This window comes from Balaenoptera physalus (assembly GCF_965194825.1).
Source record: "Balaenoptera physalus genome assembly, chromosome: 9".
NCBI lineage: Eukaryota > Metazoa > Chordata > Mammalia > Artiodactyla > Balaenopteridae > Balaenoptera > Balaenoptera physalus.
In genome coordinates this window covers 35,202,752-35,229,482 of record NC_138888.1, presented here as the reverse complement: position 1 = coordinate 35,229,482, position 26,731 = coordinate 35,202,752, and the positions used below count along the sequence as shown (strand labels likewise).

At 39.4% G+C, this 26,731-nt stretch overlaps 2 protein-coding genes across 7 annotated transcripts in view; both read right to left on the bottom strand.

Moving 5' to 3' along the window:
- Positions 1-20,998, bottom strand: part of KIAA0408 — a 35,545-nt gene extending 14,547 nt beyond the window's left edge. The window contains exons 1-2 of one of the 5 annotated variants that reach the window (XM_082474651.1): positions 20,872-20,998; positions 1,704-1,958 (exon numbers count right to left, since the gene is read on the bottom strand). In XM_082474651.1, coding sequence (XP_082330777.1) covers positions 1,704-1,838 — 135 coding nt within the window. In that variant the 5' untranslated portion in view covers positions 1,839-1,958; positions 20,872-20,998. Of the gene's footprint in view, positions 1-1,703; positions 7,204-19,133; positions 19,260-20,871 lie in introns of those variants that run through there. The other 4 variants (XM_082474648.1, XM_082474649.1, XM_082474650.1 and 1 more) reach the window with 4 other exon arrangements.
- MTCL3 (MTCL family member 3) overlaps positions 19,309-26,731 on the bottom strand; it is a 53,888-nt gene continuing 46,465 nt past the window's right edge. Inside the window, exons 6-7 of one of the 2 annotated variants that reach the window (XM_082474549.1) lie at positions 20,872-22,047; positions 19,309-19,439 (exon numbers count right to left, since the gene is read on the bottom strand). In XM_082474549.1, coding sequence (XP_082330675.1) covers positions 19,329-19,439; positions 20,872-22,047 — 1,287 coding nt within the window. In that variant the 3' untranslated portion in view covers positions 19,309-19,328. The remainder of the gene's footprint in view (positions 19,440-20,871; positions 22,048-26,731) is intronic. The other variant, XM_082474550.1, reaches the window with a different exon arrangement.

Below are 26,731 nucleotides of genomic sequence, written 5' to 3'. Positions count from 1 at the left end.
CATATAAAATACATGTGTATAAAATACATCCATTTTATATAAGGAACTTGAGAGCATCCATGAATTTTGGTATCCACGGGGGCTCCTGGAACCAATCTCCCACGTATACTGAGGGACAACTATATTAGTATGAAAAGGGGAGCATGAATGCCAGTATTCAGTATCATCTCTGGGTGGGTAGTTTGGGTAAGCACATTATCTAAACATATTCCCAGGTATGGTGTTGTATACTGCAGGCAGAATGACATAAATAGCACCACAGCCACTATCCAAGATAAAGAAAAAATATTCCAGTCAGTATTTTTATGGACTGTAAGTATTTTTATGGACTATCACCTCTGTTTAAAGTATTTTTAATGCCTGCTAATTGATAAGGCTAATATTTTCCATAGATGGAATCTACAGAGCTGTCAGAATAATTATTTGACAATAACAAATTTAACCAGACAGCAGAATATCTTAGCTACATGGCTTAAACAACTGGCTAGACTAATCCTGATTCCCTTAATTATTTTGCTTGGATGCTAGAATTATCTGAGATTGTTACTAACTGGACCTTTCAAACCTTTGGAAGCCAATGAGTTCAGGTTTCGAATTGGAGTGGTGGATTTTGATTTGACCTAGCCATCTCCCTGTTGATCCAATCTGAGCCTCTGGGTGGAGAAGTTAAGAGAGCAAGCAAAACGCATTTTCCAAACTATAGAAGGATGAGAAGTAAATTCTCCTTTCAATCTGTAATCGTATACTACATGCCTGCCTTCTCAGCTCTATTTTAGAATAGTCACATGGTTATTCTTTTTTATTTTTCCTTTTAGCATGCCAATTTGTATTTTATTCATAACCAATTATAGGGTTGTTAATAAGAAAAATATTTGCACTATAAACACATAAAGCACCAGCTTTGATTGTCTGTGAATAAAGGCCAAGGAGTCTGTTAAAATAACTGCCTTGGCAATGTGCACAAAACCATATAAGTCAACAGCAGGGAATGTTACAAGAAAGCAAGATAAGTATAAATAATTTTCAGTTGGAACAAGCTTGACTATACATCAATGCAGATACTTAAAGGAAATATTCTGGGCCAAACAGGGTGAAGGAATAAAATTATTATTTGTATCAGTCTCGGCATGTCATTTTTTATAAACTCTTTCCAAATAAATGTGCCAATAAATGGGCCACACCTTGCCAGGATAAATACCATGTCCACCTCCATTTTCTTTTTGATATATGACACTCTTTTTGATTATACTGAATTATCTAATACATAACTGCCTTTAGTAGACATTATTCATAAGTCATCTCAGAAAAGATCTGTATTTTAATGCCCAATTATAATTTTACTAAAATATGTTCCACTAATTATGTTTTTCTTCTGTTTTCATCCTGTGCCTGGAATTTGAAAACTCATGCAAAATACATACCTCACTTTCGATACCACGGCACTCTACTCAGAAAATAATAAATTGATACACTTTAGAAAGACATTTCAAGTTCTAATTTGCATGCAAAGCTATAAAATGAGCATAGTCTCTACGGTACCATTGGGTTAGGTTATGCTATTTTGGGTCTAGTAAATATCACTGAGACATGCATCTTTTAGGTGGAATTGGAAAGTAAAAATAGTTTCCAATACAAAACAAACCAACAGAATTTTCATTCTGAGTTTTAAGTTTCCAGTGCATTCAAAACAAATCAACTTGTACCTCTTCTATCTTCTTCTGCATGATCTTCCATTGACTTTCCCATTCCTTTCTTTCATTGTCAAACTGGTCCAGTAATTCCATCTTTTCCTTGCGCCAGTTAGTCTCTGTGTTCTCCCACTGCTTATGTAGGTCCATGGCAACCGTATGAGTGTTCGTGAAGGGGTGTTTCTGCCCGTCTCTGCCTTCTCTTAACTGTTTCTTGGAAGCTTGGAGTTGTTTTATTTGAAGCAGTCTCACTTGCCTTTAAAATAAAGCCTAATATAAACATAACAAGAGAGAGTTCCAAATCCATGTGCTTTCTGGAAACATTTTATCAGTTTGTCAAGAGCCATTGACATAAACAAACTTTAGGAAAATTGGACTCAAAAGAAGAGATGACAAAAATATCTGCCTAAGGAGAAACTAACACAAAGAAAAAAGTATCATCCAAACTTTTTTTCTTCCCCTTTCTGAGACCAGACAGTAACATTACAGTGGGCAGGATGGTTAAATGCATGTGTGAGATATAAGTATTCCTTTAACTAACCACCTAATCTAAACATAGAATTTTTCATGAATATCTAAGAGTGGAAGTATGAAATTCAACTGTGTGGTCACATCTACACAACTGTGGTAGATTCTGCTGCAATAGAATTACTCCTTCTGTTCTGATGCAACCAGATTATACATTTCTGTGACTTAAAGTCCTGAGACGGTATTGGGCTACAATCTCAATTTTACACTCAGAGTTCAAGCTTGTGGCAAACGTGATTACTGTATCAATAAGACCCCAATGTTGGTAGTAAGTCTGGGACTGATGTATCAGCAAGAAACCAAACTAAAGCATAAAAAAATATTGTCATTATTTTATTTCATCAAGTAAAATGTAAAAGCAGCAAAATTATCCTGAAAGCCGTATGTTAAAACTTATCCATGCTCTTTTTTCCTTCTAATAGACTATATATCAGAACCTATGTTCTGATACTGAATACAGAGAAATGAAAAAAAATGGTTTCATCAGTTTGCAGGGAAATTCTTGATCATATTAAGGAGTGACTGAAATAAGTAGATTTCTAGCATTTAGGGCATGTGTATTCAGGATCTGAAGATGAACTTTAAAATACCTGATTGGTAACTCTGTTATAAACCACCTAAAATTTCTGAGATTTAGTTTATTTATATTAAAATGGGGGATATCCACAGGGTTATTACGAAGATTAAATGACATATGGACTGCAAATTGGTTTGAGAAATATAAAATTTCCCCTATTTTTTGCTTTAAAAAAATCTTGTGCTGACTTCCACTGAGAATATTTTTATTACTAAAGTCAGATACATTTTTTAATGGGTAGAAAAGCACATTTAAAATGTTTGGATCTCCTTCTAAGATAATCACGCCTATAAGAAGTCTTAACTCTTCAGCTTTTAAAAAGCTAAAGAGTTGGCCAAAAAAAAGCTAATTTGGCCATGACCAAAATGCCTTAACTTACCAGGTGGCAGCTGATGCTAATTTTGAGCAAAGTTCTCGAGACTCAGTAGCTGCCTGGGTGCTAGCATTGTCTAATGAAGCCCACATAACCAGGAAGCAAGCCCCATTCTGCAGTCATAGAAGACGGCCGCATATTTTATATCCCAAATATAAGATAAACATTGAAGACATTCGATTTCTGTCAGACTGCTCTGAACATGCATATCCAAGTGGTAAACTGTTCCAAACATGTATTTTTGAGCTGCAATCTATTAATGAATTATAATAGACTAATAAGGATTTTAAAATGTCAGTGCTATATGCAGGGCTCCACCCTCAAAAACACCCTAATAATATTGGGATCTATATAGTTACTCTTCTCTCAAAAATTTTGCTACAGATACTTTGATCATTCTTACCTATTTCTTTGGCACTCACAAAACTATGACTAATTCAGCCAAGAAAAACAAGTAATTTCAGATTTAGCCATTAAAAACACTATCACGTCTCATTTTATCCACTCAGCCATGCCCTTTTTCTAATCTCACTTTCCATCCTCTCTGTCATCCTTCCTTCCTTTTGCTACCCTCCAATCCTGTGAGACAGTGACCACAAGTACCTGCCACAGCAAATGCAAGTTGCCCCAAAATAAATCTGTTGATGGAGACATAACAAAATGAAGATAGTAAAGAATGTACAGAATTTTGTGTTTTGGTGAATCTGTTATTGATCTTGATTACCTATTAATTTCTAGGTTCATCTAATAACTATTCACAGGAAATGCAGACAGTGCTAATTTTCAGAGACTGCAGACTGCTTTAAACTATATGTAATTAACTGTGAGCTGAAACTATCTTGCTGACTAGCAGGTATTTAACATTGAAACTTCTTAGGAAGAGTGAAGTGGTTTAAGACATCAAGAGGTAGTTGCAGATTTAACCAAGGGTGTTACAGAAAGAGAGCAGACTAATTTCAAGCTACCTGGAGAAGAGTTCCTATGATACTCCATGTTTCATTCCGTCTTTAAACACTGTAAATGTTCAGAAATCATCATGAAGTTTCTCCTACAATTATGTAGCAAATGGCTCCAATTTTTCTTTTTATTTCTAGCTCTTCTTGAACCGCTTCCAGGTCAGGGTGAAAGGGCACCAGACCCTTTTCTTTTTTACCTACCTGAAGAAGATCATCCAGGAAAACCCTCAATCAGGCTTGCTCCTGGTAACAGGACTATACATGAACCCAGGTAATGTTCCCGAAGCAGACAGAATCCTGCACTTAATTGCAAAGAGCCAAATTCATCACTTAATACGGAGAAGGGCCAATCTACAGAGCTTCCCCTTTCCAGGACCAGAGCACTATCTAGTGCCTTAAAATGTAATGGTTATGGATAAAAAACAAGCCTTGGAAAGAAAATTCCTGTAGGGCAATATCTGTGCCAATTTCTGTGGGAGGGTTTATTTCCCCTTCCTAGTATTTATGTCTTGTCATAAATGTCAAATGTAATACGGCTGACTATACTGCTTTCTCCTCTAAAAATAAAGTGGGGTCCATAGAGTTTTGGGAGAATTAAATGTGCATGAAAGAGAATGCTTAATCAAAGTGACTAACACTGTTTTGGATCATAATGGACGCTCAATAAATGCCTGTTTCTTGGTTTCTTCCTTCTGTCCTTGTCTCCCTCCCGTTTTGTGTTCCCCCTACCCGCCTTCCTTTTATTTATCTTCCTCTAGAATAAAACTGATTTTGATTTTGATTTAATTAGAAAATTCATAGAAGCAAGTGTAATTGTGTGAACTCATATTTTTAACAGTTTTCCTTTGCCCTCAGTATTTTTCAAGTATTTTAAGAATACAAGGCAGGTTAAATATTTAGGAAATTTTTTTATTGTTAGCAAAAATTTGAATAGACAAATCTTATATGAAACTTCTTTTGTTATAATTCTCCCTAAATGTTAAAAAAAATCCAACTAATAGAGCAATTTTGTAGGGACATAACGTTCTGTAATGAAAAGTTATGGGGTAAAATGGCTCAGCCGATTCAAAAACTCAATTTCAGTGCTTTCTGCTGAGGCAAATATAAAAGTTCTCTTTGTTCCTAGTTGTCACTTGTTTTCGCCCACAGATATTGGTATCTCTGTGGGAGATAAGGAAGAATTTCTGCGATCTGCACCCTTCACTCTCCATTTCATTTCACTCCCTCCAGAATTTCATTCAGAATAAAATTTGATTAGAGCAAATGTAGAAGGACAGAGGGAGCTGCACTACTTAGTCATGCACACGTTCTTCCCCCAACAACTCTAAGCAAGCATTACATAATCCATTTTAACCTACTTCCCCCTCCCCAAGGCCGGAAGCCAGAATTGTGGAAGGGTTGTGAGTGGGTTGCGTAAGTATGGTGATGGGAGGAAAATAGGTCTGCTAACCTTCCGGCCCTACTAGGAAGCAAAATTTAAGAGTAACACAGCAGTTTCACAAAAAATCATTTCTATTTCCCATGTTAGCCTCAAGTAGGTCATGGTAACACTTCTTCGTCTGAGAGGTGCTCCCTTCTTACTACACCTTGGTTGTTACCATTGCAACCTTCATCTCCCCTATTGAAAACTGGACTTTAGCCAAACAAATGAAACAGCGTTAGGGGAGTTGACTCGATTGCAACTTCTCTCTTCTGAGAGTTTTGTTCAGAGTGTTTGTTTCTTGCTCTCTGATTTCCTTTTGATAAACATACTGCTTTTCATATAATTGAAAAATTTTCATTTGTAGGAGGTTACCTATTCCAATAGGAATGCCACACACAGTAGGTACTGTCAATCTTACAATTTCTAGAACCATCATTTGCCTTGGAGATGCTTTGCTTCCTCTTAACTTTGAAGAATTAGGAATTCCCACGTCTATAACCATCAAAGTTATGCACCATTTGCCTCCAAGATTCTCTAGCCCTTTCTCTAGGCTATCATGAATCACTTGCATCATTTCAACTGATTATAAGACCTTATTCCTCCCCTACTGTTCACTGGTGAATGCATTTTTCCAAAGAAAACTATGACTTGATTTTGTTACAAAGCAAAAGGGAATTTTAAAAAATTGCTATTTCTTGCTATTTCAGCATCGTTCCTCATGTTCCAATAGGGTCAAAGGGATACTACCACGTGCAATTCTGAAGAAATCAATTTTGCCTTTTCATTTTATTATCTTCTCCTTGTTTTCTCTCCAGTTATATATTCAAACTAGAAAATATCCAACATACAGGAGCACTGATTTTACTTCTCTTAGCTCATAAAAGCTTTGAAAGACGCATTTGGCTTGGATAAACAAACACCTAAACTTAACCAGCTTAAACAGTAGAAGCTGTAGTGGTAAGGTTCCCTCCTAATTGCAGATTAACCCATTATGAATGGCATGCACTTCAACTCAAATCACAGAAACACTTATCATGCAGTGAGCAAACCATCATCTTGGATGAAATTTCACTGATTTATTTTTCACTGCAATTTTCAAATACCAGCAATTTCAATGGTTGTGAACTTTACTCTGCAAATGTTAAAAAGTCTTCATCCTAATGAAAATAGTGTTCTAAAAAATAAATTTAGTGAAATCTTATGGTAGGGAAAGTGGTGTTCAAAGTACTGAGAAGCAGTGTTTCAAAAACACAGTCTCAGAGAGCAGATGGTACCATCAGTCCGGAGTCAGGAAATCCACTCACAGCAGCTGGACCTTCTCTTCCCTGGGAGTCAGTAAAATCCGTTACGCACCCTGCCCCACTGTTTTTAAGCCAAGGCACAGACACTGAATCAGGCAGATGTTGAAATCACCCTCCACTTAAACAGTATCTACAGTTTCAAATATGTCAACAGCGGCCCCTCTATGTTTTACCACAATTAGTCACTTGCTTTCAAACTGCCAGAAAGAAACATACCTTTTTGCTCTGGGGAGAAATCCTATGGATGTCCGACCACTGGTCAATCTAGCAATGGGAGGACAGCCGGTTGTTTTAAAGAGAAAAGTCTCAGCACGGTGAATCTTGCTTCTTTGCACAAAATGGGAATGCAAAATAAGTCCAACCATTCAACAGAGAGATACTGACAAGTCCCTTTGAAACCTCCACCATTTCACAAATCAAAAAGCTGCTCCGCTCATGTCACAGCAGCAGCTGAGGCTAGTGTGACGTCAGTTTCTCGGAGGCGGCCTTCAAGCTATCTCTTCCAACCAGAGCTCTGTAACTTTAGAGCAGCTCCCACTCTGGGTAAACAACTCCAGGTCCAGGACATTTTTAACTTTTATAAGGGAGCCCAGTATTTCCAAACTTGCCAAAAGAGCTGGTGTTAATATCACACAATGACAATGGCCAATTTTACATTCCATTTATTTGGAAAAGTTAACTCCTTTTTTACAGCCAAGAATCATCTCTTTGCCTACCTCTCTCCCCTTTTCAAAATGTACTTTTCGGTGCCTTTGGAAGTTGGTGTCTGGATGTGGCAGAACAATATGTGCAGAAATTTTATGTATATAATCTCAAAAGATTTGTGAAAAGGTATCAAACTTCTGTCTTGAAATAAAGTAGAAATGGCATATATGAAGACCAGCCTTCTAGTTCTTTGTGATCCTATGGCAGCTTGCTGCTTATATCTATAGTGATGGTGATGTCTTTCTGCTAGAGGAAATCAGAGCCCATGGGAAAGGATGATACTTATTGTGGTAAGGAAAAAACCAATGAGATACCCATGTACTTGTTTTCAATGAAGGTGTGCTGCAGCCTAATTCAGCAAATAAGCTACATAAAAGTTTAAATAATAAGGGCTTATCCTCAAGTCTCAAGTCTGTGTGGTCATTAAAGCATTACATAATCCCTCTCACATTATTTTTGCCTGCTTCCAGATTCCAGATAAATATTTCATGGGGAGTTAAAAAGTTTACTAAGAATAACCTACTCATAGTAGGACTTTAGTACATGTAGGACAATTGAATGAAATCGTACTCTGTGTTTTGAAAGCCTGGCATCAAAATCTCAAAAGCCAAAAAAAAAAAAAAAAAGCAACCCACCCCCTCTGCCCCCAAATCTCAAAAGCAATAACAACAACAATAATAGTTAGAGTAATAATAGTGATGACTCATGGAGAGACTGCTCTCTGCAAGGCTCTGTGCTAAGTACTTCTAACATCTAATGTATCTTTATCTTCGCTCACTCTCACAGAAAATGTGTCTGTAGATATTAACCCAAGTTTACTGATAAAACCAAGGTTCAAAGAGGCAGAGTATCTTGCCATAATTCACAGGAACTTGACCACGCAGAGAAGTAGGTCTTGGAACCGGTTTCTCTAACTGAAGACCTTGGAATTTTGTCACAGAGATATTGGTTTCAAATTACTGCCACTACTTATCTGTGTGAACTTCGAGTTTGTTACTTCTGTAAGCGGATAATTATATTTACTTTGTAAGGATGTTGTACGAGTATGAGGGGGTACTTACAGTGCCAGGCACTTAAGAAATGTTAGTTCATTCTGCCTTTGCCCTTATCAGGACACTCCGGACCTCTCTTCCACTCCAGACCTCTTAATTTCCACGTGTCATTGGTAAATCAAATTGAGACTGTTTCCTACACCCTATCAGAACTTCAGATAATCTGTAGCTAATTGCAGTAGGAATTATGTTGTGCTATCCTCTATATTATCCCTCAATAGCACCTGTTTCAATGCCCTTTTTCATGGATGTCCCAGTAATTATTTATTGCAGGTGCTTCATCTGCTTCTTGTCATGGTAAACTTGACCTTAAATTATATCAAACATAGAATAAAAAACTAGGGACGAAAAACTCTGACAGAATTTCACCCAAGTCTACCATTAATTGTAGTACTTACCAACCCTTTCTGTTGAATAATTTTTTATGTATATTAGCTTAAATTTCCATGCTATATTTCATACCCCAGAGAAATAAAGCAATGCAATTAGATGACAGCATACAAAGGCAATAAATACTCAGCTCAGGTATTTCTGAACCTTTCCACTAAAAACTTCTAAGAAAGCTTTGTTTTAAGAAAAGTTCCTGCTGTTATGTACATAAAACGAATGGATTTTGAAAACAGATGCTGGTATACCCAGCCCTATAGTGATATTCAGACATCTTGAAGCGCCTGACATTTTCAAGCAGGTGTCAAATGGCTGAAAACCTTATGGAAAAAAATGCAATTTGTTGCACAATCCAGGTCACTTTTAATCCATTTAAATATTTAAACTTTCAAATATGAAAGTGACTCAAATTATTGCTCTATATATTAGAGAGAATTTGGACGAATCATTCATATCTGATGTCATACTAATCCTATTTCAGTGTATAACAAATATGTAAAGAAATGCATGTAACAATTCTTAATGTAAAGTAAATGTAGAAACATGAGCTGCTATCAAGAAACAAAAAAAGAAAATCTTGGAAAGGGTTTGAAAAGATCTATATAAATGATGCTATCAAGCCACAAACTAAAACATTTTGCAAAGGGGGAAAGAGCAATGAGTGCATAAATGTCACTAGCAGGTGTTTCCAGACTTACAGAATTTTAGAGCCAGAAAGAACCCCTGAAATCATCTAGCCAAGCTTCTCATTTTACAGCTGAGGAAAGAGGCCCTGATGTTAAGCCATTTGCTCAAGGTCACAAAGGCACTAACTAGCAATGCCAGGAATAGAATCCAGGTCTTCTAATTCCTGAAGGAGTGCCTTAAAGTTTAAAATTCCAAGGGGCTCAAGGAAGGGAATAGAACCCAGGGATAAGAGTTTGGGGCGTGAGACATTTATTTCTGGCTTTATCAAATCTTAAATTCAGTTCTCTTCTAAGTCCCAAATGAGGGAGCTAATACTTCATCTTCCAAGTATAACATAGGAGTCATATAACAAGAGTATTTATCTTCATGGCTATTTATTTAAAGAGGTTTGTATCCTTCAATAATGTAAATCCTCAGTCAGAATACGAAGACAAAAGAATTTTAACTTAGTGATGGAAGAAAATCTAGGGATAAATGCACCAACTTTGCCTTTACTATACCACTGCACATTTAATTTCCAGTTTTCTGTCTGAAGGATGATCTTGAAGCACCACGAAGCAGTTACTTATTTAATCTCTTTATACTGGGTGGCTTCTGATTTCTTGCTTGTATAGTTTTTCAGCCCCTTCTTCTTTTACTCTTTAAACATATTTACCAGTTAAAGGGGTATCGTATTTCTATTTTCATTATAAACGATATGGAAAAAATTGGAAAAGAGGTGACTTTGAAAAACTTAACTCATTCTTATAGCATATTATAATTTAGAAGCTAGGGGACTTCGCTGGTGGCACAGTGGTTAAGAATCGCCTGCCACTGCAGGGGACACGGGTTTGATCCCTGGTCCGGGAAGATCCCACATGCCGCGGAGCAACTAAGCCCGTGTGCCACAACTACTGAGCCTGCGCTCTAGAGCCCGTGAGCCACAACTACTGAGCCTGCACACCACAACTACTGAAGCCTGCGCGTTCTGGGGCCCGTGCTCCACAACGAGAAGCCACTGCAGAGAAGCCCGCGCACCGCAACAAAGAGTAGCCCCTGCTCGCTGCAACTAGAGAAAGCCCGTGCAGCAACGAAGACCCAACACAGCCAAAAAAAAGAAGCTATTACATGTGGCATTTAAAATAATCCTTCCTTCTAGAATAATGTCTGCCCTTTACACTTTTCAAAGAGCTTTACAATACATCTCAGTTGTTTAGCAGAACTCTCTTGAGCATTAAACGATCTTCCATTCTTAGGGAGAGGTCTTGGGCATTCCAATTAACATTCCACTTAACAAATATTTGTGAGCACCAGCTCTGGGCCAGGTGTAGTGTTAGATCCTGAGGACTGGAAGAAAAAGACAAATCTTTGTCCTCAAGAAGTTCCACCAACTCTGAAGATCCCTGAAATGTGACCTGCAGCATGACTGTCCACTTCCCGAGTATTCCTTGAAACAAATTTATAAACAAATGCGGAGTGCTTCTCCTGGTAGTCTCCATAGCATTGCACCAAGGGGACCACAGTTCTGTGTTGTGTTACTCTCAGGCCTTGCTGCACACTGCAATCACTCAAAGAATTATTTAAAAGTTCCTAAAGCTGGGGCTTCCCTGGTGGCGCAGTGGTTGAGAATCTGCCTGCCAATGCAGGGGACACGGGTTCGAGCCCTGGTCTGGGAAGATCCCACATGCCGCGGAGCAACTAGGCCCGTGAGCCACAACTACTGAGCCTGCGCTTCTGGAGCTTGTGCTCCGCAACGGGAGAGGCCGCGACAGTGAGAGGCCTGCGCACCGCGATGAAGAGTGGCCCCCGCTTGCCGCAACTAGAGAAAGCCCTTGCACAGAAACCCAACTCGCACAGAAGACCCAACACAGCCAAAAATAAATAAATAAATATTAAAAAAAAAAAAAAAGTTCCTAAAGCTGGAACTTTCCTCCACTTTCTGAACTAGACCATCCAGTGGTGAGGCCCAGTTTTCTTAATTTTTATGAAGTTCTACAGCTGAGTCTGTCAAATTTGGTCCTGTGTTATTTGAGTCCTAGAATGACAGAGTTCGGACTCTGTGTTAGTAAAAGAAATATGTTTACACTTATTAGAATCTGTTTTAGATTATAAAATTAAGAGAGTCACACACAAAGTATTTATTATCCATGGAAGTTACATGCTTAGGTTGTTGTGTTTCAGCTAATGTGCTGTTTTCCCACTGCTGGATGTTTTTCCCTAGAATCATGGGATGCTGGCTGTCTCTTCTATTCTGAGGGATGGTGACATGTCAACAGATTTTTTAGCCAAGCAAATCTGTCATGGGGCTTATGTACAGGCATTTCCAGATGACAGAAATATTCAAAAGAAACAGTTTCAAACTATCTGTTTTATTTTATTTTTTAAAGTACTGGTCTATAGTTTGAAGAAACAAAACAATAAAACATTTTAAAAACGTGAGCTATTTAAGACTAGAGACAGATCTTCCCTATGGTTTTCAAATTTGTTTTTAGCATCTCACTATATTATTTCCAGATTCTTTACTTGGGAGATGTTGATAATGATGACAACAAAAGCTAAGTAATACAGGAACCATTCTAGGGCTACCTCTGATTTCATTCCAGAAAAGGGCCTTGGGAATGCCTGTCCACCACAAGAGGGCCACCCTGAGTCACTTCTGTTAGGAAGTTCTAGCAGGAAAGCAGGGCTAAGAGAGGCCATTTAGGGAGTATAATTTGAAGGACAAAGAAACTGATCTGTATTCTCCCCGTCCTGCCCCATCCCAGGGTGTTGCTACCCCACCTATATCTTCTACCAGAAATGTTAGATTTATCACCTTCAGGAGACAGCGTTATATTTTTAGTAACTGTCTAATCAAATGCCATTGACAAAGGAAGCGATTACTGGCTAGTCACAACTTTGCTCAGAAAAGGAGAGCTGCTACTCCCAATTAAAAGAACAAGAGAAATCCCCTGAAAGAACAAGCAATGAAACAGATCTCTCCAGACTACTAGACCCCTAGTTCAAAAAGGAGGTAACAAAAACGCTAAAGGAGTAAGAAAGATGATTGATAGAAGTGCAGAGCACTGTAACAAGGAACTAGAAACTCTAAAGAGGAACCAATTGAAGTTTAGATAACTCAATTGCTGTGATTACAAACCCATCTAAAAGAAAAAAAGGAACAGCTAACACACAAAAGGGCTGGAAGGAACAGTCAATATAGGTAAGCTTTGATCGGAGCCCGGGGAAAGTAGTCTTTTTCATTCGTGGGCCGTGGAGCAAGGAGAGAGACGGAAGATCAAAAAGAGGAACTGTATGAGTGGTGCTAGATTTTGAGGGGCTAATGTGAGAGGTCTTGGTGCCCAGGTGCAAAGAAATGTGGCATCATGATGTGAGAAGCCTACGGTAAAGGATCTGGAGATGAGGGTCCAGGAAGGGAGGCCCACAGCCACACTTCAGTGTAGTCTTGGATCCACTCCAATCAGAGGACTTCTGCAGAGACAGCTGGACCCACTCTCTACACCAAGATCTCTTAGTCAAGCCCACAGAGACTCTAACAATGCCTTGACGCCTATGCTTGGCCCTTACACTATATTCTTTTGTTGTCGTTGCCACTGAAGTATTTTGCACAGTAAGATTCCTTCATTCTTTCTTTTCCAAGTATTTTGCATCTACCCTACTATTTTTAATCCATCTACTTTCCACAAATATGAGTACTTCAAACAAATAGCTACTTGGGAATAAATCACATTCCCTCGAAAGTGACAAGTGTGACCAGAGGCATGAGTTTCACTTCCTGGAGAGCTTTCTCACTCCAAGATTTGAAGGTCCATTGCTGGGGGATCCTCATTTTCCTTCAACTACCTCCTCCGGCTGCTTTCCTGGGGCTTTTTCCACTACATGGAGTCTCAGCAGGTAGAATAATGCTAAGACCTTCCATACGGTGGTTCTGGTGCCTCTGCAGATACACATTTCCTTTCAGGTAAAGGAGCTCAGGTTCCAAAATCCAGAATAAATTAATTTTGCTGACTCATTATGTTAACCACCATCCCCTCCCCCCTTCAAAGTTCTAAACGACTGATCTAGGCTGACACATAGGATGTCTATTTAAATAGTCTAAGTCTGTTTTATCTGTCCAGGAGTTAATAATACAGAGGGAATGACAAAGGGAATGGATTGTACAAAAATTGCACATGTTCATGAAAAAGAAAGGGAATTACAAACTAGATGCTAAACTCAGTTTTCTGACATTAACAAATAAAAGACACTATAAGGTATTTTTTTTAAAAAGCTCTTAAATTCTCTTTCCTTACTAAGCCATTTGAGGCAAGTGGACAAACTGATGAGCTTCTCTCTGCCCCTCAGACTCTTTAAATTTTCAAACACATTGGTTAAGGCAGGAACTTTCAACATGAACTCAAACAGCTGACTTGCTGCCTTCACAGGTACATTATGTTGAACAATCTCAGAAAGGAACAAATGTTTGTCAGCCTTCGATGATCACTTATGCCTCTTGCTTGTTAACACAGATTTTATAAGCAGCTCAACTCAAAACACTCAGAAGAGACTACAGAAAATAAACATGTAAAGCACACTTTTTCAGAATCAATGATTTCCAGAGTTCCATCTTTGGAGTCGGCAGTATAACAAAGCTCCTGAAATAGTCGTATCATTCCTGAATACTTCAGGGTCCCTTCCCATTTTGTGAAATGAGTAACTCTTCTAAACGTTTCTGAAAGGCTCTAGTTTTTCAATTAGTGCAATCCTCCAACATACTGTTTATTTAATATCTATCTTGGTACAAGATAAAACTTTTAAATTATTTACCTAATCTGCCTAAAAATGTTCTGATAATTTAAAAGAAAAAGAATCAAAACAAAAGCAAAATATTATGAACTGAACTTGAAATACCCTAAACAGAAATTTTGGTTTAGACAACATACAAAGAAGCATTCTCATCCACAAGTCCAAACAGTTACATGAATATTTTTTGAAAGGCTGAAAAACTGCTAACCACCACTGATTATATACTCTTATAGTAAATTTTATGCATTTATAAAATCTTACAATTTTATTTTCAGATGTTGGATTTTCATGGTATTTGATTTAGCTGTAGGAAAACTCAGATAACTATGAACTAAAAAAACCTTTTATAACTGTAACAATGAAATTGAATAATCAAGAAATGTCAATACATTTAAGCTTAGTAAACATAACCACCTGAGTCATAAGATAAGACGAGGTTCTTTGAGACATCACAGCCTGGTTTGACAGTGGGAAGTGTAAGGTGGAGATTTTTCCTTCTTTTTAACAGGCAATTGTTGCCTTTGCTGCTCCTATTCTCTGATCAAGCGAGATTATAACAGCACTCTACTTGAAAGTCGTTCCTAAAAGTGCTGTCAACTTTTCCCACTATCTGATATTATCCTCTACCACTTTCTCTTCAATCCTTATATTGAATTAGGGCATCTCACCCAAAGCATGACTCTACCAGAGGAAAGTGGGCTGTGGTTCTATAATAATATAGCCACCAACACCGCATGAATATTTAGAGTTAAGGCTTAGCTACCAAATTGACATTCCAAACTTCATTGGCAGCTGATGAAATAACCGTATCCCACTCTACCACACAGATTGAAATGAAGGCTGGAGAATGCAAGCCAATACACATTCCAGGCTGAGCATTGAATTTTCCCTTGTTTTATGAGTTTGAGCCTGTTCTGCTTAAAAGTAGCCAATTGAATTCTTTTTTTTCTTAAATCTAGGCCAAATTACCAGACACTCCTTCCTACACCTAAGAATGTGCACACAAAGGAATTTTTTGTTTGTTTGAACTTATTTTCAGCGTGATGTTTAAATAGCACAGATACAAAGGTACAAACATGAGAAGATTCCTTGGCTCAATAATTGGAGGATTTTGTTTTCTTCATGAACAAAGAAGCCTGGGTGTTCCTCTTTTAGGGCTAGCTTTATACAACAAAGACAATGCAAGGAACAGGATCAAAGGGGAGGGGAAGGAGATATTGGGGACTCTCTTTCTGAGGTCTTGGGTGCCATCTTTGTTAACTTTTCTTCCCATGACTATGCCCTGTGGTGTAAGGGAGAGATGCACCCTAGATCCTTGGTGCTCATAGAACAGCCTGAAGTTCCAGGGAGAAGAAGGCAAGGGACAAGGTCACCTTGTGCCTGCTGGCAGTTTGCTGAGACCACCTTCCAACTACCGGCCCCCAGCAGTCCCCTAAGATAGATGCAGGTCTGAATTCTCTGACACTAGGTGCATTTCCTATTGCACACCACAGTGTGTAGAGGTGTGTGCATACACACAGGCACAAACTGAGAAGCCGGCTATGCAGTGGGTAGAGCACAGTTGGAAAGAGCCTCCAAGTCTGTCCTGTTTCCCCTCATCATTATCTTACTGGGGGTTGCATATATGAAGAGCCTGGATGGAGTTCAAAATTGTCATGAAATTCTTCTATAAAGTCAATGTCTTAGGAAGCCATAGGTAAGATTAATACCCTTGCTGCCAGGATGACTTTAATTCCTCACAAGAGATCTGAGGGCAAGGCTGGTGTCTTGGTTAGCCCAGCCATCCCTTGGTTAGCATCTCCTTTCTTGTTCAGGTCACAAGATATTGTTGAGGTATATGTACCACCCCTGCATTGATTTATGGTATTATTCCATCCAAGAATGCCTGGGGATTTTATTGTGTTCTCTTAGGGAAATCTAACATGCTCTCAGGTATGGAATGAACAATAAATTGCAACCACAAACCTTTTTTTGCACTTCAATAAGAGTACATGTCAGAGTTAGCTGTTTACATGTCTGTCCTGGTCAATCAATCAATTGAAAGCTGTGAAAAAGTAGAAACTGAACCTCAATTTCCTCTATACCTAACATAGGGACACTTCAAAATGTTTGTTAAGTAGACAAAGGATCCATGCTCTATCTTTTTGCTCCATTCTCACATCTCTTTGTGTATGCTTTCTCATCTGGGTTTGGAGGGTAGAATCAGTTGGCATCCATCATTCTTGCTGGGACACCATATCCTCTCTGTGGATCACATGGGGAAGCTTTGTGGCAGAGATGACTGTATAATGACAAAGTGGTGGTTTGTTAGGGTGTGTGTGTGAGATCATCTTGAGGCTTTAATTCAGCATTCACGTGTGTCTGTATCTCCAAGTGTGTGTGTGACCCTGCACACACACAATATTGACCTCAGTTCTCCTTTCTGTCATGTATTATTCCTATCGTCTTCTCTGATATTGCTTGCTTTAAACACCTTTATGAATGAAAGGGGAGTTTTCTAACACTATCATCAGTGTGGAAAGAGAACTGCTTTGTCATTAGAGGACTTGTGGCAAAGGCCGTATGACAAAGGTGGAAATGCCCTAGAGAGGATACAGATATCCACTGAATGCCTGGAACTTTAAGGTCTACTAAAACCTAGACAACTGATGATTCTATACAGCTATTATCACAGGGTTTACTATAACCTTGGTATAAGCTGTATCTACATATTTTTGATAATTCAAACATCTGAAGAATTGGTTCTTGGGAGTTTAAAAAAATATATATAAATGCCTGGGCTCACACATTCAGTTTCAATTAGTGTGAAGTAGGGTCTCAACTCTAAAAGCATGCCAGGAATTCTGATGCGTGGCTAAGGTTGAAAACCACTGATCTAGATATTTAGTTCTTGATTCTCCTTGTGGTAAAGAAAGTTTCAATTCTAAAGCCAGTTTCTTAAAGCCACACAGGGTACTGAATATCCACGATCCTTCTGAGGTGAACAAGCGCACTGCATGCCCTGCTTCCCCACAGGGATAATGTTAGGAATCTGGGCCGGACAGTTATTTGAAATTCTGACCCCTTTCCTCTAAATGCCAATGAGCTTCCAGTCATTGTTACTGGAACCTGGAACCGGCAACACCTCCATAAACTACCAAATGCTCCATAGGTAGCTGAGAGTCATTGCTTAGCTGGCTGTATCTGGCTCCCAAGGCAATAAATATTTCAGATAAATTTCAGCCTCAAACATTTACCTTCAGTTCCACTTCCATTGCCAAAATGGTTCCTCTGAGATGGTGGTCTAGGGGTTGACCAAGGATCTAACAGACAAATTTTGATTTTTAAAGTGGTTGCTTTTCCTGAGATGAAAATTTTTTAAAAGTAACACTTGAATAATTAAGTATAGCATTTATGTTATTTCATTTGTTCTTGTCATGAAGTTCTATCTAGCCATTTGAATCGCTAAGACAAAAAGCTGCAAGTATGTAGTGACAGATTCGAACTGCTGGTCAACCACTCCTCACTCCCAGTCTCTCCTCCCCTCAAAACAAAACCAAATGAAAACCAAAATTAAATTGAAAACCATGGAGATTAAGAGCAGGTATTATAAACTAAATTTTAGACTATTATGTAGTTTTTCTTTTTATTAAATTAATACTCAAAGGGAAACTGACGTGCTGGGGGATGAGGACTCAAAAGTCTGTTGCCAGTGCCAAATGTTGTATTAGAGCAAAGATTTTCCATATATTATTTTTTATGCTGAGGGCAAGATACTTCACTTTACTACAGATTTTCATATCCACCAACCAACATGCAAGTATTTCTACATCTGTGATGTCAACGAGTGCTAGTATTTCTGAATCTTGGTGGCAGTAGTGCAGTCCAGCTTTCCACTCTGTAAATTGCCAATGAGGTGGACAGAATAGGACCTTTTGGGTACAGGAAACCTATCCAGGCCACTTTAGGTAGGAGGAGAAAGGGTAATGTTGGGGTTCACCAAAGTAAGTTTGTCTAGAGAGCAACTCCCACTGGAACTATGCTACTGGCTTTGGACTGTGATTTAATGAAATTCTACAGAATGACTATTCTTTTCCCTACTCAAAATATTTAATATACTGTATTTCTAGCATATTTCCTGCTCCAGAAGCAGTTCTGTGTGGTAACCTATTATAGAGGACAGGACTCCAGGCAAAAAACTTGATTAGCAATATATGGCTCCAAGTATAACAGGTAAATGCAGAAATGGTTGGTTTGGTTGGAATGGTTGAAGCTGATCAAATCTAGTAGGATGAAGATAATTACTTTCTTAATGAACTAAGGCCTAATCCACTCTCATGCTTCCAAACACATCTTTTTAGACAGAACACCATCAGTATCACAATAAATAGTTTAGTTCCCATGATGGTCACATTTCATTTGTTCACCATAATTTTCATTGATATTTACTGGTTATCAAAATTATGTTGTTAGTCTGATGCAACCTAGCAAAAGTACTTTATAAATCTATATATTTTCTAAGATGTGACCAACTTGTGAATGTCCAGCTTTTGAATTATCATAATAGTCAAATACTGAGAAACAATTGAGAGACCTAGGCAATTTTTACAGTCATTCTTACAGTGATTTAAGAAGAGTGCAAATCAAGATGTAAAAGAAAGAAGTAAAAATTAAAATGATTTATAAAAAGAGAAGTCATACTTACTCCCTTACCTGAAACATTTAATGCTCAGGCTTCTTATTGAATTTAGTAGTGGTAAGATGTGTCTTTTTAAAGAAATAAGCAGTCTTCAGTGTTTTTATAGCATTGGTTACTACAGAAATTATACTTCTTTTACTTCTTGTCTTGAAGGGTGAACAAAACAAACAAACTGAAAATACTACAATGAATGGTAAATGATGAAAGATTTACAGTACAAAAAACAGTGTAAAAAGGAAGACAAGTTTAAATATTGTTGTGTAAGAAAGTGATGAAAATAATACAAGAATGAGAATAAGTAAAATGATAGGCTGGAACATCTGGGAAGGTAAATGCAAAGACAAAAAGAAGAATTCATTAATAATAATTTTTAAAACTTAAGTTTATATCAATTAATCTAAGCATTCATTCAACTTACGATAGAGAACCCTCCCTTATATATATTTACAAAGTCTGAAAACCTACTATTATGTACAGTACTTTCTCTCACTCTGATTTCTATCTCTTCACCCTGAGAGTATAATTGAAAAACCACATGCTCAAAGTATTCAAAAATCTGAAACTAGGAAATTAAAAACCAACTATGTGATATAATACATAGAGGAAAAAAATCTTTAACATTTCGAAATTCAACAAGTTTTATTATAAAAGTTTTTTTTTTTTTTAAATAGCAAAGCAAAGCGGCATGCAAGATAAATAAGCGATGGGGTTGCAATTTTTCTAGTTGTGACTAACAGGCAGTTAATCTAATATCATGCTTCTGTGTATAAACTGATTTTTAAGTTTAACCCTCTTGCGTGTCTTAAAAGCCATGCATGCTGCTGTTCTTCCGTGGGTTCTCCAATGGATACAAGATACCAGCCTTGCTAGAGGAGTAGCACTGCCTGTTAAACTCTCTTCCGTGCTTAACCCTGACAAAATGCATCAGTCTTTGGCCACCATACCTGGCTAGAGCAGATCAGTCCAACTCATCGGGTGTGCCTCTACAATTAGGATGAAGGAAAAATGCTGGTTTTCCCTGTTCGGGAATAGTTATTACTATTTCTCTGAATTAGTGTTGCCTTAAAGCTAAGGTATAACACTCCTTCCCCAGTCCTGAGATTCTCCGTTATAGAGCAGACAGTGATTTTCTCTAGAAATAAAGATCATGTTACTTCGATGTGTGGCAGGTACATCAACGGCTCCTATTTGCTCCTCTTGGTAGGGATCCAGACACAATACCATCTCTCTTTACCTCTGGTTTCTACATTCTTTCCAGGAGTTATGCATCAATCCTGGTCATTTAGTGATTTGAAAATATTTTAAGCTTATTTTGAATCTCGGCTCGAAAACCACCTATCAGTAATTGAAGATTTCTATTCGGAATCTTCTTGCAGCTCAGTCTGTTAGAATCAGTAGAGTAATATTGAAAATGTCGACCTTCAATAATAATATATTTTAGAAATCCTTTCATCTTTACACAAAAACTGGGGGTGGGGGGATGGGGAGAGGGGGAGGCGGGTAAATTTCCCTTTTAAGCAAAACAGAGGGAGAACAGTTACTAAGTGATTGGATTACGAAAACCTCAGGCCTGAAGAAGGACAGTGTGAAAGAACAAGTGCGCCATGGGGCTTCCAAGCCCAGAGAGGCTCTGAGCTGGGACTTCCCTAAAGCGGGGCTTGGAGGTCGGTGCGCGGAGTCGCCCCCTCCAGGGACCGCGGCTCCGCGGACCAGCCTCGCCATCGCCGTGGCTCGCAATAGGCAGAACTGTACCTGACTCACGGATATGGGCTCCTCGGCGCCGGCGTCGTCCGCGGACTTGGGCACCTCGAGGCGGTCGATGAAGGTCTGCAGCTCCTTGCGGAAGGCCTTCATCTGCGCGTTGATGCGGTACAGCAGCTCGTGCTCGCGGATGCGGCTGCCATCGTCCTCCTCGTCCATCAGTCCGAACAGGTCCCCGTTGGCCACGTAGATGCGCGCCTCGGTGATGATGGTGCTGGTGTCGGCGATGAGCCGGTCGATGGTCTTGCCCAGGCGCTCGGCCTCCGAGCGGATGTCCTTCATCTGCTGCCGGTCAGAGAAGCTCTTGGGCCACGGCCCGGGCGCCGGGTAGAAGGAGCGGGTGGGCGTGAGGCAGCGGATGTTGCGCACCTCCTCCGAGTCGCTTTCGCCGCCGATGGGCCCTTCGCGCTTGCGGTGCGGCGGCCGCGAGTCGTCGTCGCTCTCCTTCTTGCCCGCATCGCTCTCGGCGTCGCTGTCGCGGGGGCTGCCGCGGATGCCCAGGTGCGAGGCCAGGTCGTAGCGCTGCATGTTGGACATGAGCACGCGGTTCTCGTACTGCAGCTGCATGACCTTGCCGCTGAGCTCGTTGATCTGCAGGCGAGCCGCCTTCAGCTCCTCCTGCAGGGCCTCGGTCTTGGCGCTGTCGTGGTGCCGCGCGCTCTCGTGGCCGCCCGACTTGTACTTGTACTTGTTGAGCTCCGCCGTGATGCGCTTGTTCTGCTCCTCCAGGTCGGCCACGTTCCTCCGCAGCAGCTCCGTCTCGTCTTCCACCAGCTGCAGGTGCTGCCGCAGCTCCGACAGGGATTCGCTCTGCTCCCTCAGGAGGGGGTTGGCCGAGCCGTTAAAGTCGTCGCCCTTCAGGTCGTCCAGTTCCGCCTTCAGGCCTCTGTTCTCCACCTCCAGTTCGACGATTTTTCTGCCCAGGATGTTGGCTTCTTCCTCCACCAGCCTCAGCCGCAGCTTGAGCTCAGCCTCTCTGGTGCTGGGAGGCCCCCCGGCTTCTCCTTTAGGCAGAGGACTGTCCAGATCCCCATAAAAGGATCTGTACTTCTGGAGCTCATGTTCGAATCTGTCCTTTTCCTTATCAATCTTGGCCATTTTCTTTCTCATCAAAGCAGCTTCTTCCTTCACGAACTGCAGCTGGCATTTCAGATCTTCTTTGTCCTCCTCATTTGGGGAAAAAAAAAGGGAAGCGGACAGGAGATCATTTTTATGTAAATAAGACCACCAAAAAGGGACACCTGCAAAAATAACCCCTTTTTCTTGTAAATAAGATTTAATGAGACAGAGAGACAGAGAAGTAGATGCTGTACAATTTTTCCAAATCATTTAAATTCTTTGGCAGAGAAAAGATTAGGACAATATTACATCCTGGAAACAAAAAGAGAAGGGAATATAAAAAGAGAGAAACTGTGGTCATCACTATTCAGAGAATTATACGTTCTCACTGCAGACAACTGTTTGGCTGTCATTTTCAACAATGTTCATTTTGTTTGTTTTGTTTTTCTCATGCTTTGAGTTCCCCTGACTGTAGTAAATATGAAACCTCTTCCCTGGAAGGAGCATGTGCTTAATATGTACTCACTGCCATTTATTGAGCTCTGACTCTCAGCCAGATACTGTAAAGTTCACATGTATGACCTAATTTAATGTGCAGAGTAAGCTTATGAGTAGGTATTAAAATTCCTGGTTTAAAGATGTTCAATAGCTTGTTCAAGGTTACATAGCTCATAAGTGGCAAAGGACAAAGATGAAATTGGAATTCGGTTCTGACACTAAAGCTTAGTTTGGCACATGATCACTCGGCCATACAGCAAGTTATCTGTCCTCCATCTTTATTCAAGGGAGAATTGTTCTGAAAGGGCTTTAAAGTAGGGAAAGTTTAACACTGGAATGGTCCATCCAAGAAGAAATTGGTAAGTGTTCCATCTAGATCACTTTTAAAATTGGATTTATTTCCATCAGTCTGAAATGGATAGAACTAGTTCTGCCTGGTAAAAGGATGATGGAGTAGACCCTGTAGAAGTTCTTCTCACACATTCTTAGGACAACCTTCAAACCCTAATCATTAACTAAATGGAAAACTGCAAACAGAAAAATGGAAATCAACTCTTTCTCAGAGAGCTAATATAAAAACACATTATTATGTCCAAGGACATATTTCCCAAGGACAATTTCCCAAAACTCTCTTTTAAGTATGCACTTTGGGCATACCATGTAACTTCTGTGGGCTTTGGCTTCCTCATTTTAAAAAATGGGAAGGAGTAAAAATGCCTTTCTTTTCCAGAACTGAGTCAGCTGTGTTTGAAATGAATTCTGGTAAAAAAGTAGCAACCACTGATGGTGAAGGTGAGGGGAATAATGAGCTCCTGCCAGAGATGCTCAATAAATATGGCCCAGAGCTTTTGCGAGAGAAGAGATGGAGAGCAGGGCACTGGGCTCCTATGCTCCCATCCACTAATAAGAATTAGTATGAGAGTTGCTGAGTGTGCAGAGCCTGAATAACACATTCCTTATATCATTATACCCTCACATCAGCCCCACGAGGAAGATGATATACTATGTCTACTTTGCAGATAAGGCAGCTACATGGTAGAGCGCAAATTGATGTGACAGAGCACATCTGTATTCAGACTGATTCCAAAAATCATATTTTTTCCACTGCACATGTTGCGTCTAGAAAAGATGCATGAGAGGAAAAAAGTAGGGCAATGAGGTAAAATAACAAAATCAGATGTGCTGGCTTGTATGCTTCCCTTTAGAAGGGGTTTAGAAGAAAAGAGAGAAGCACAGAGAACTGAGAGAACTCCAGGAGCATAGTGAAAAAGAAGGATAAGAATATATGTCACAGAAAGATTCGATGTGAGAATCCATTTCACAAGGGAAGAAAGAAGCTGCCCTGCGAGAGACTATGTGTTCGGGCCCCTGAACTAATTCAGTGAGGATGAAACCAAGGACGTATTACAATGTCTAACATCACATCAGCAGAAGAGTCAAAGATAACCCCAATGTTTTGAGCTTGGGTGTCTTGATGGACTGTGTTGCCAATAATAGGGACAGAGACTCAACAAAGAGGATCAAGTTTTACGGGAAGAATATGGATTTAAGTACATTAAAATGCTGCCTTTGAGGTGTGTCAGTGGAGGGATACCCAGTGGAAACATCTATCAACAGGCATGTGGAATCTCAGGCCCAAGATTACCAAGATTACAGTGCTGGACCTAGAGGACAGCTCAGGCCCAGAGGGGAGGACATGAGGATGAGATGCATAGAGGTGATGGTTGAAGCTATTGCAATGGCTTCAGAGGCAATCAAAGAGGAGAAAAAAAGAAAGGGAGACTGAGAAGAAATGATTAGAAGTTGGAGCAGGGAGCAGGAGAGTCAAAGGTCATTAAAGCCAGAATTAGAAATAATGTTTGAATAGAAAGTTGACCAACAATATGCATATCAAACATGCTTTTATCTAGACTAGGCTCTGTTGGGAAGTAGAGCAGGTGAGATTGGGAAGCTAGCTGGGTTGCATGTTCTATCAAAGTCCTTGATTGCAAGGCAAGGCCTTTATTTGCTAGTAAGAAAATAAAATGTTATAATACTGCACTTTGAATCTAACCAAAACAGCAATGGATGTGATATAAATCACAGACTGGAACAGAATAACACTTCGCTGGACTATGTAAAGCAAATATAAAAGAGGAGGATATTTGATTTGTGTACGTGTAAGCTCTCCTGCCCAAAGGGATGAAAACATGAAAAGTATTTTAAGAGTTGGACATATATTGCATGTAACAAAGTCATGATGAAGGAAGGGGAATGATGGGCATGATAATTATTTTATTTATTTTAAGAGAAGTCTTTTCAAGATACCAAGTATGGTAGTTTCTGCAATGACAAAGTTTAAGAATCCTGTATGCCAATGTGCCTTGCATCCTCATCCTATAACCTAACTATTGTAGGCTCTGTTTGGAACTGGGCAGGGAAATCCCATATATAAATGTGAAATCATTAAAATCAGAGATTGTATGGAAAGTGCCTGGTTGAAATGTAACTGATCAGAAACGCTTGCTCCTGTTTTTCACAGTGAATGCCAGCCAAGAAACATTACAATGCTTTAAGATGTGAAGCAAGCTGTCTCCTATTTTTGTGTATGTTAAAGACTCAGTCTGAAGAAGATACAGATGACATAAGAGGAAGGGGAACATAAAGATGATGAGGGCCCAAAGAAAGTGAACTGAGCTTGGCTTTAACCTAGCCACTACTGGAAGCTAAGTTGCACTCTGATAAATTACATACATTAACTCATTTAATCTGTACAACTCTCCATTATGACCCCATTTTAAGGATGAGGAAACAACTTGTCTAAGGCCATGTAGCTGGTATGTGGCAGAGATTTCCATGTAGGCAACCTGACTCTAAAGTTACTGTTTTTAACTGCTATGCAATACCATTTCTCAGTATATAAAGTCACTGTGCTGCTGGAGGAACATGTGAGGAATACATAGAAGAAACTGAACAAAATGAAATAAAAAGCTATATAAATAATAGCAGGTTGAACCATATGAAATTGCCATTTGTGTAGGTCAGAACCAGCAGCATGTTGGCAATTTCATATGGCTCATCTAGAAAAGGGGGACATGGGAGTATTCAAAAGCACATATTGATCCCGCTGCAGAGTGCCAGACACTAGACACTGATGAGTGCAAGCTGAATAAGATAGCCCCTGCCTACAATATGCCCTGGCTAAGTACGGGAGATGAATATGTAAATATGAATTACAACAATATGGGATGCTTGCCCTAACATAAGTATGTGACTCAATGGTCCTCAACCTTGACTGAGCAATAGAATCATCTATGGACTATTTTATAATTGAGATCTCCCATCTGAGACAGTCCGATCAATCTTCTGGGGTGGGTTTTTGAAAAAAGACAGGTAATAACCTCTGAAAATAAATGAATTGGAAATGATAGCAGGGACTTCAAAGGCCATAATAGTGTCCTTGTAAATTTCCCAGGACATTTATGTGCGTGAAATAAAAACTGGTGGATTGCAACATGTCTTGACTGTTGTAAGGTCCCAGGTCCCACTGAGAAGTTGATGAAAGCTGCGTATGTCTTTTGCAGAAAAGTGCCCCTGTGCACACGGAGTGGGGGTCCACAGAGCCAGGAACAAACAGTTAAGAATTCCTGGATTAGAGAATGTTGTTGAAAACAATAAATAAGCTTTACCATGGGAAGTATAAGAATAGGACAAACATGAGTTAAAAAAAATAAGCTGTTGATTAAAGCTGACTTAAGAGTTTTAGAACGGGGAGCATATAGCACCTCTCCCTCAGTGAGGTGGGGAAGAGAACTGATGCATAAAATTATGGCAAAGACACAGTGGGAGAGTTGTGGTGACAGAGCATATATGAACTTATTAAGGGGATGATGAGAAAGGTGCAAAAAGGAGATGATTTTGGTAGGAGACTCTGGGATTCTAGAACTGCCGAGGCCTATAAATGTTCATGTCCAGCACCAGGGGAAAAAGCAAGGACAGAGCAGGGAGAGTGAGGAAGAGGAAAATTAACAATTAATATGTTATGCTTTTAAAAAAGTGAGATCAACTTTTTCAAATTTTGAATATTTAAGTATTGCTTTAGTTAAAATTATTATCTAATGAGAAAACCCCTTGTAAGAATAAAAAAAAGTACATATGCTACAGTCCTATAGATCCCAACTTACACATTTAAAAATCAATATCTAGCCAAGTATTTTTAACGAGCCATAATATCATAGCTGTCCCTAAATAGTTCCTCTTCTGTTTTAAAATCTCCTTTATTACATCCACCAGCATCTCTGCTCACCCTAAAAGT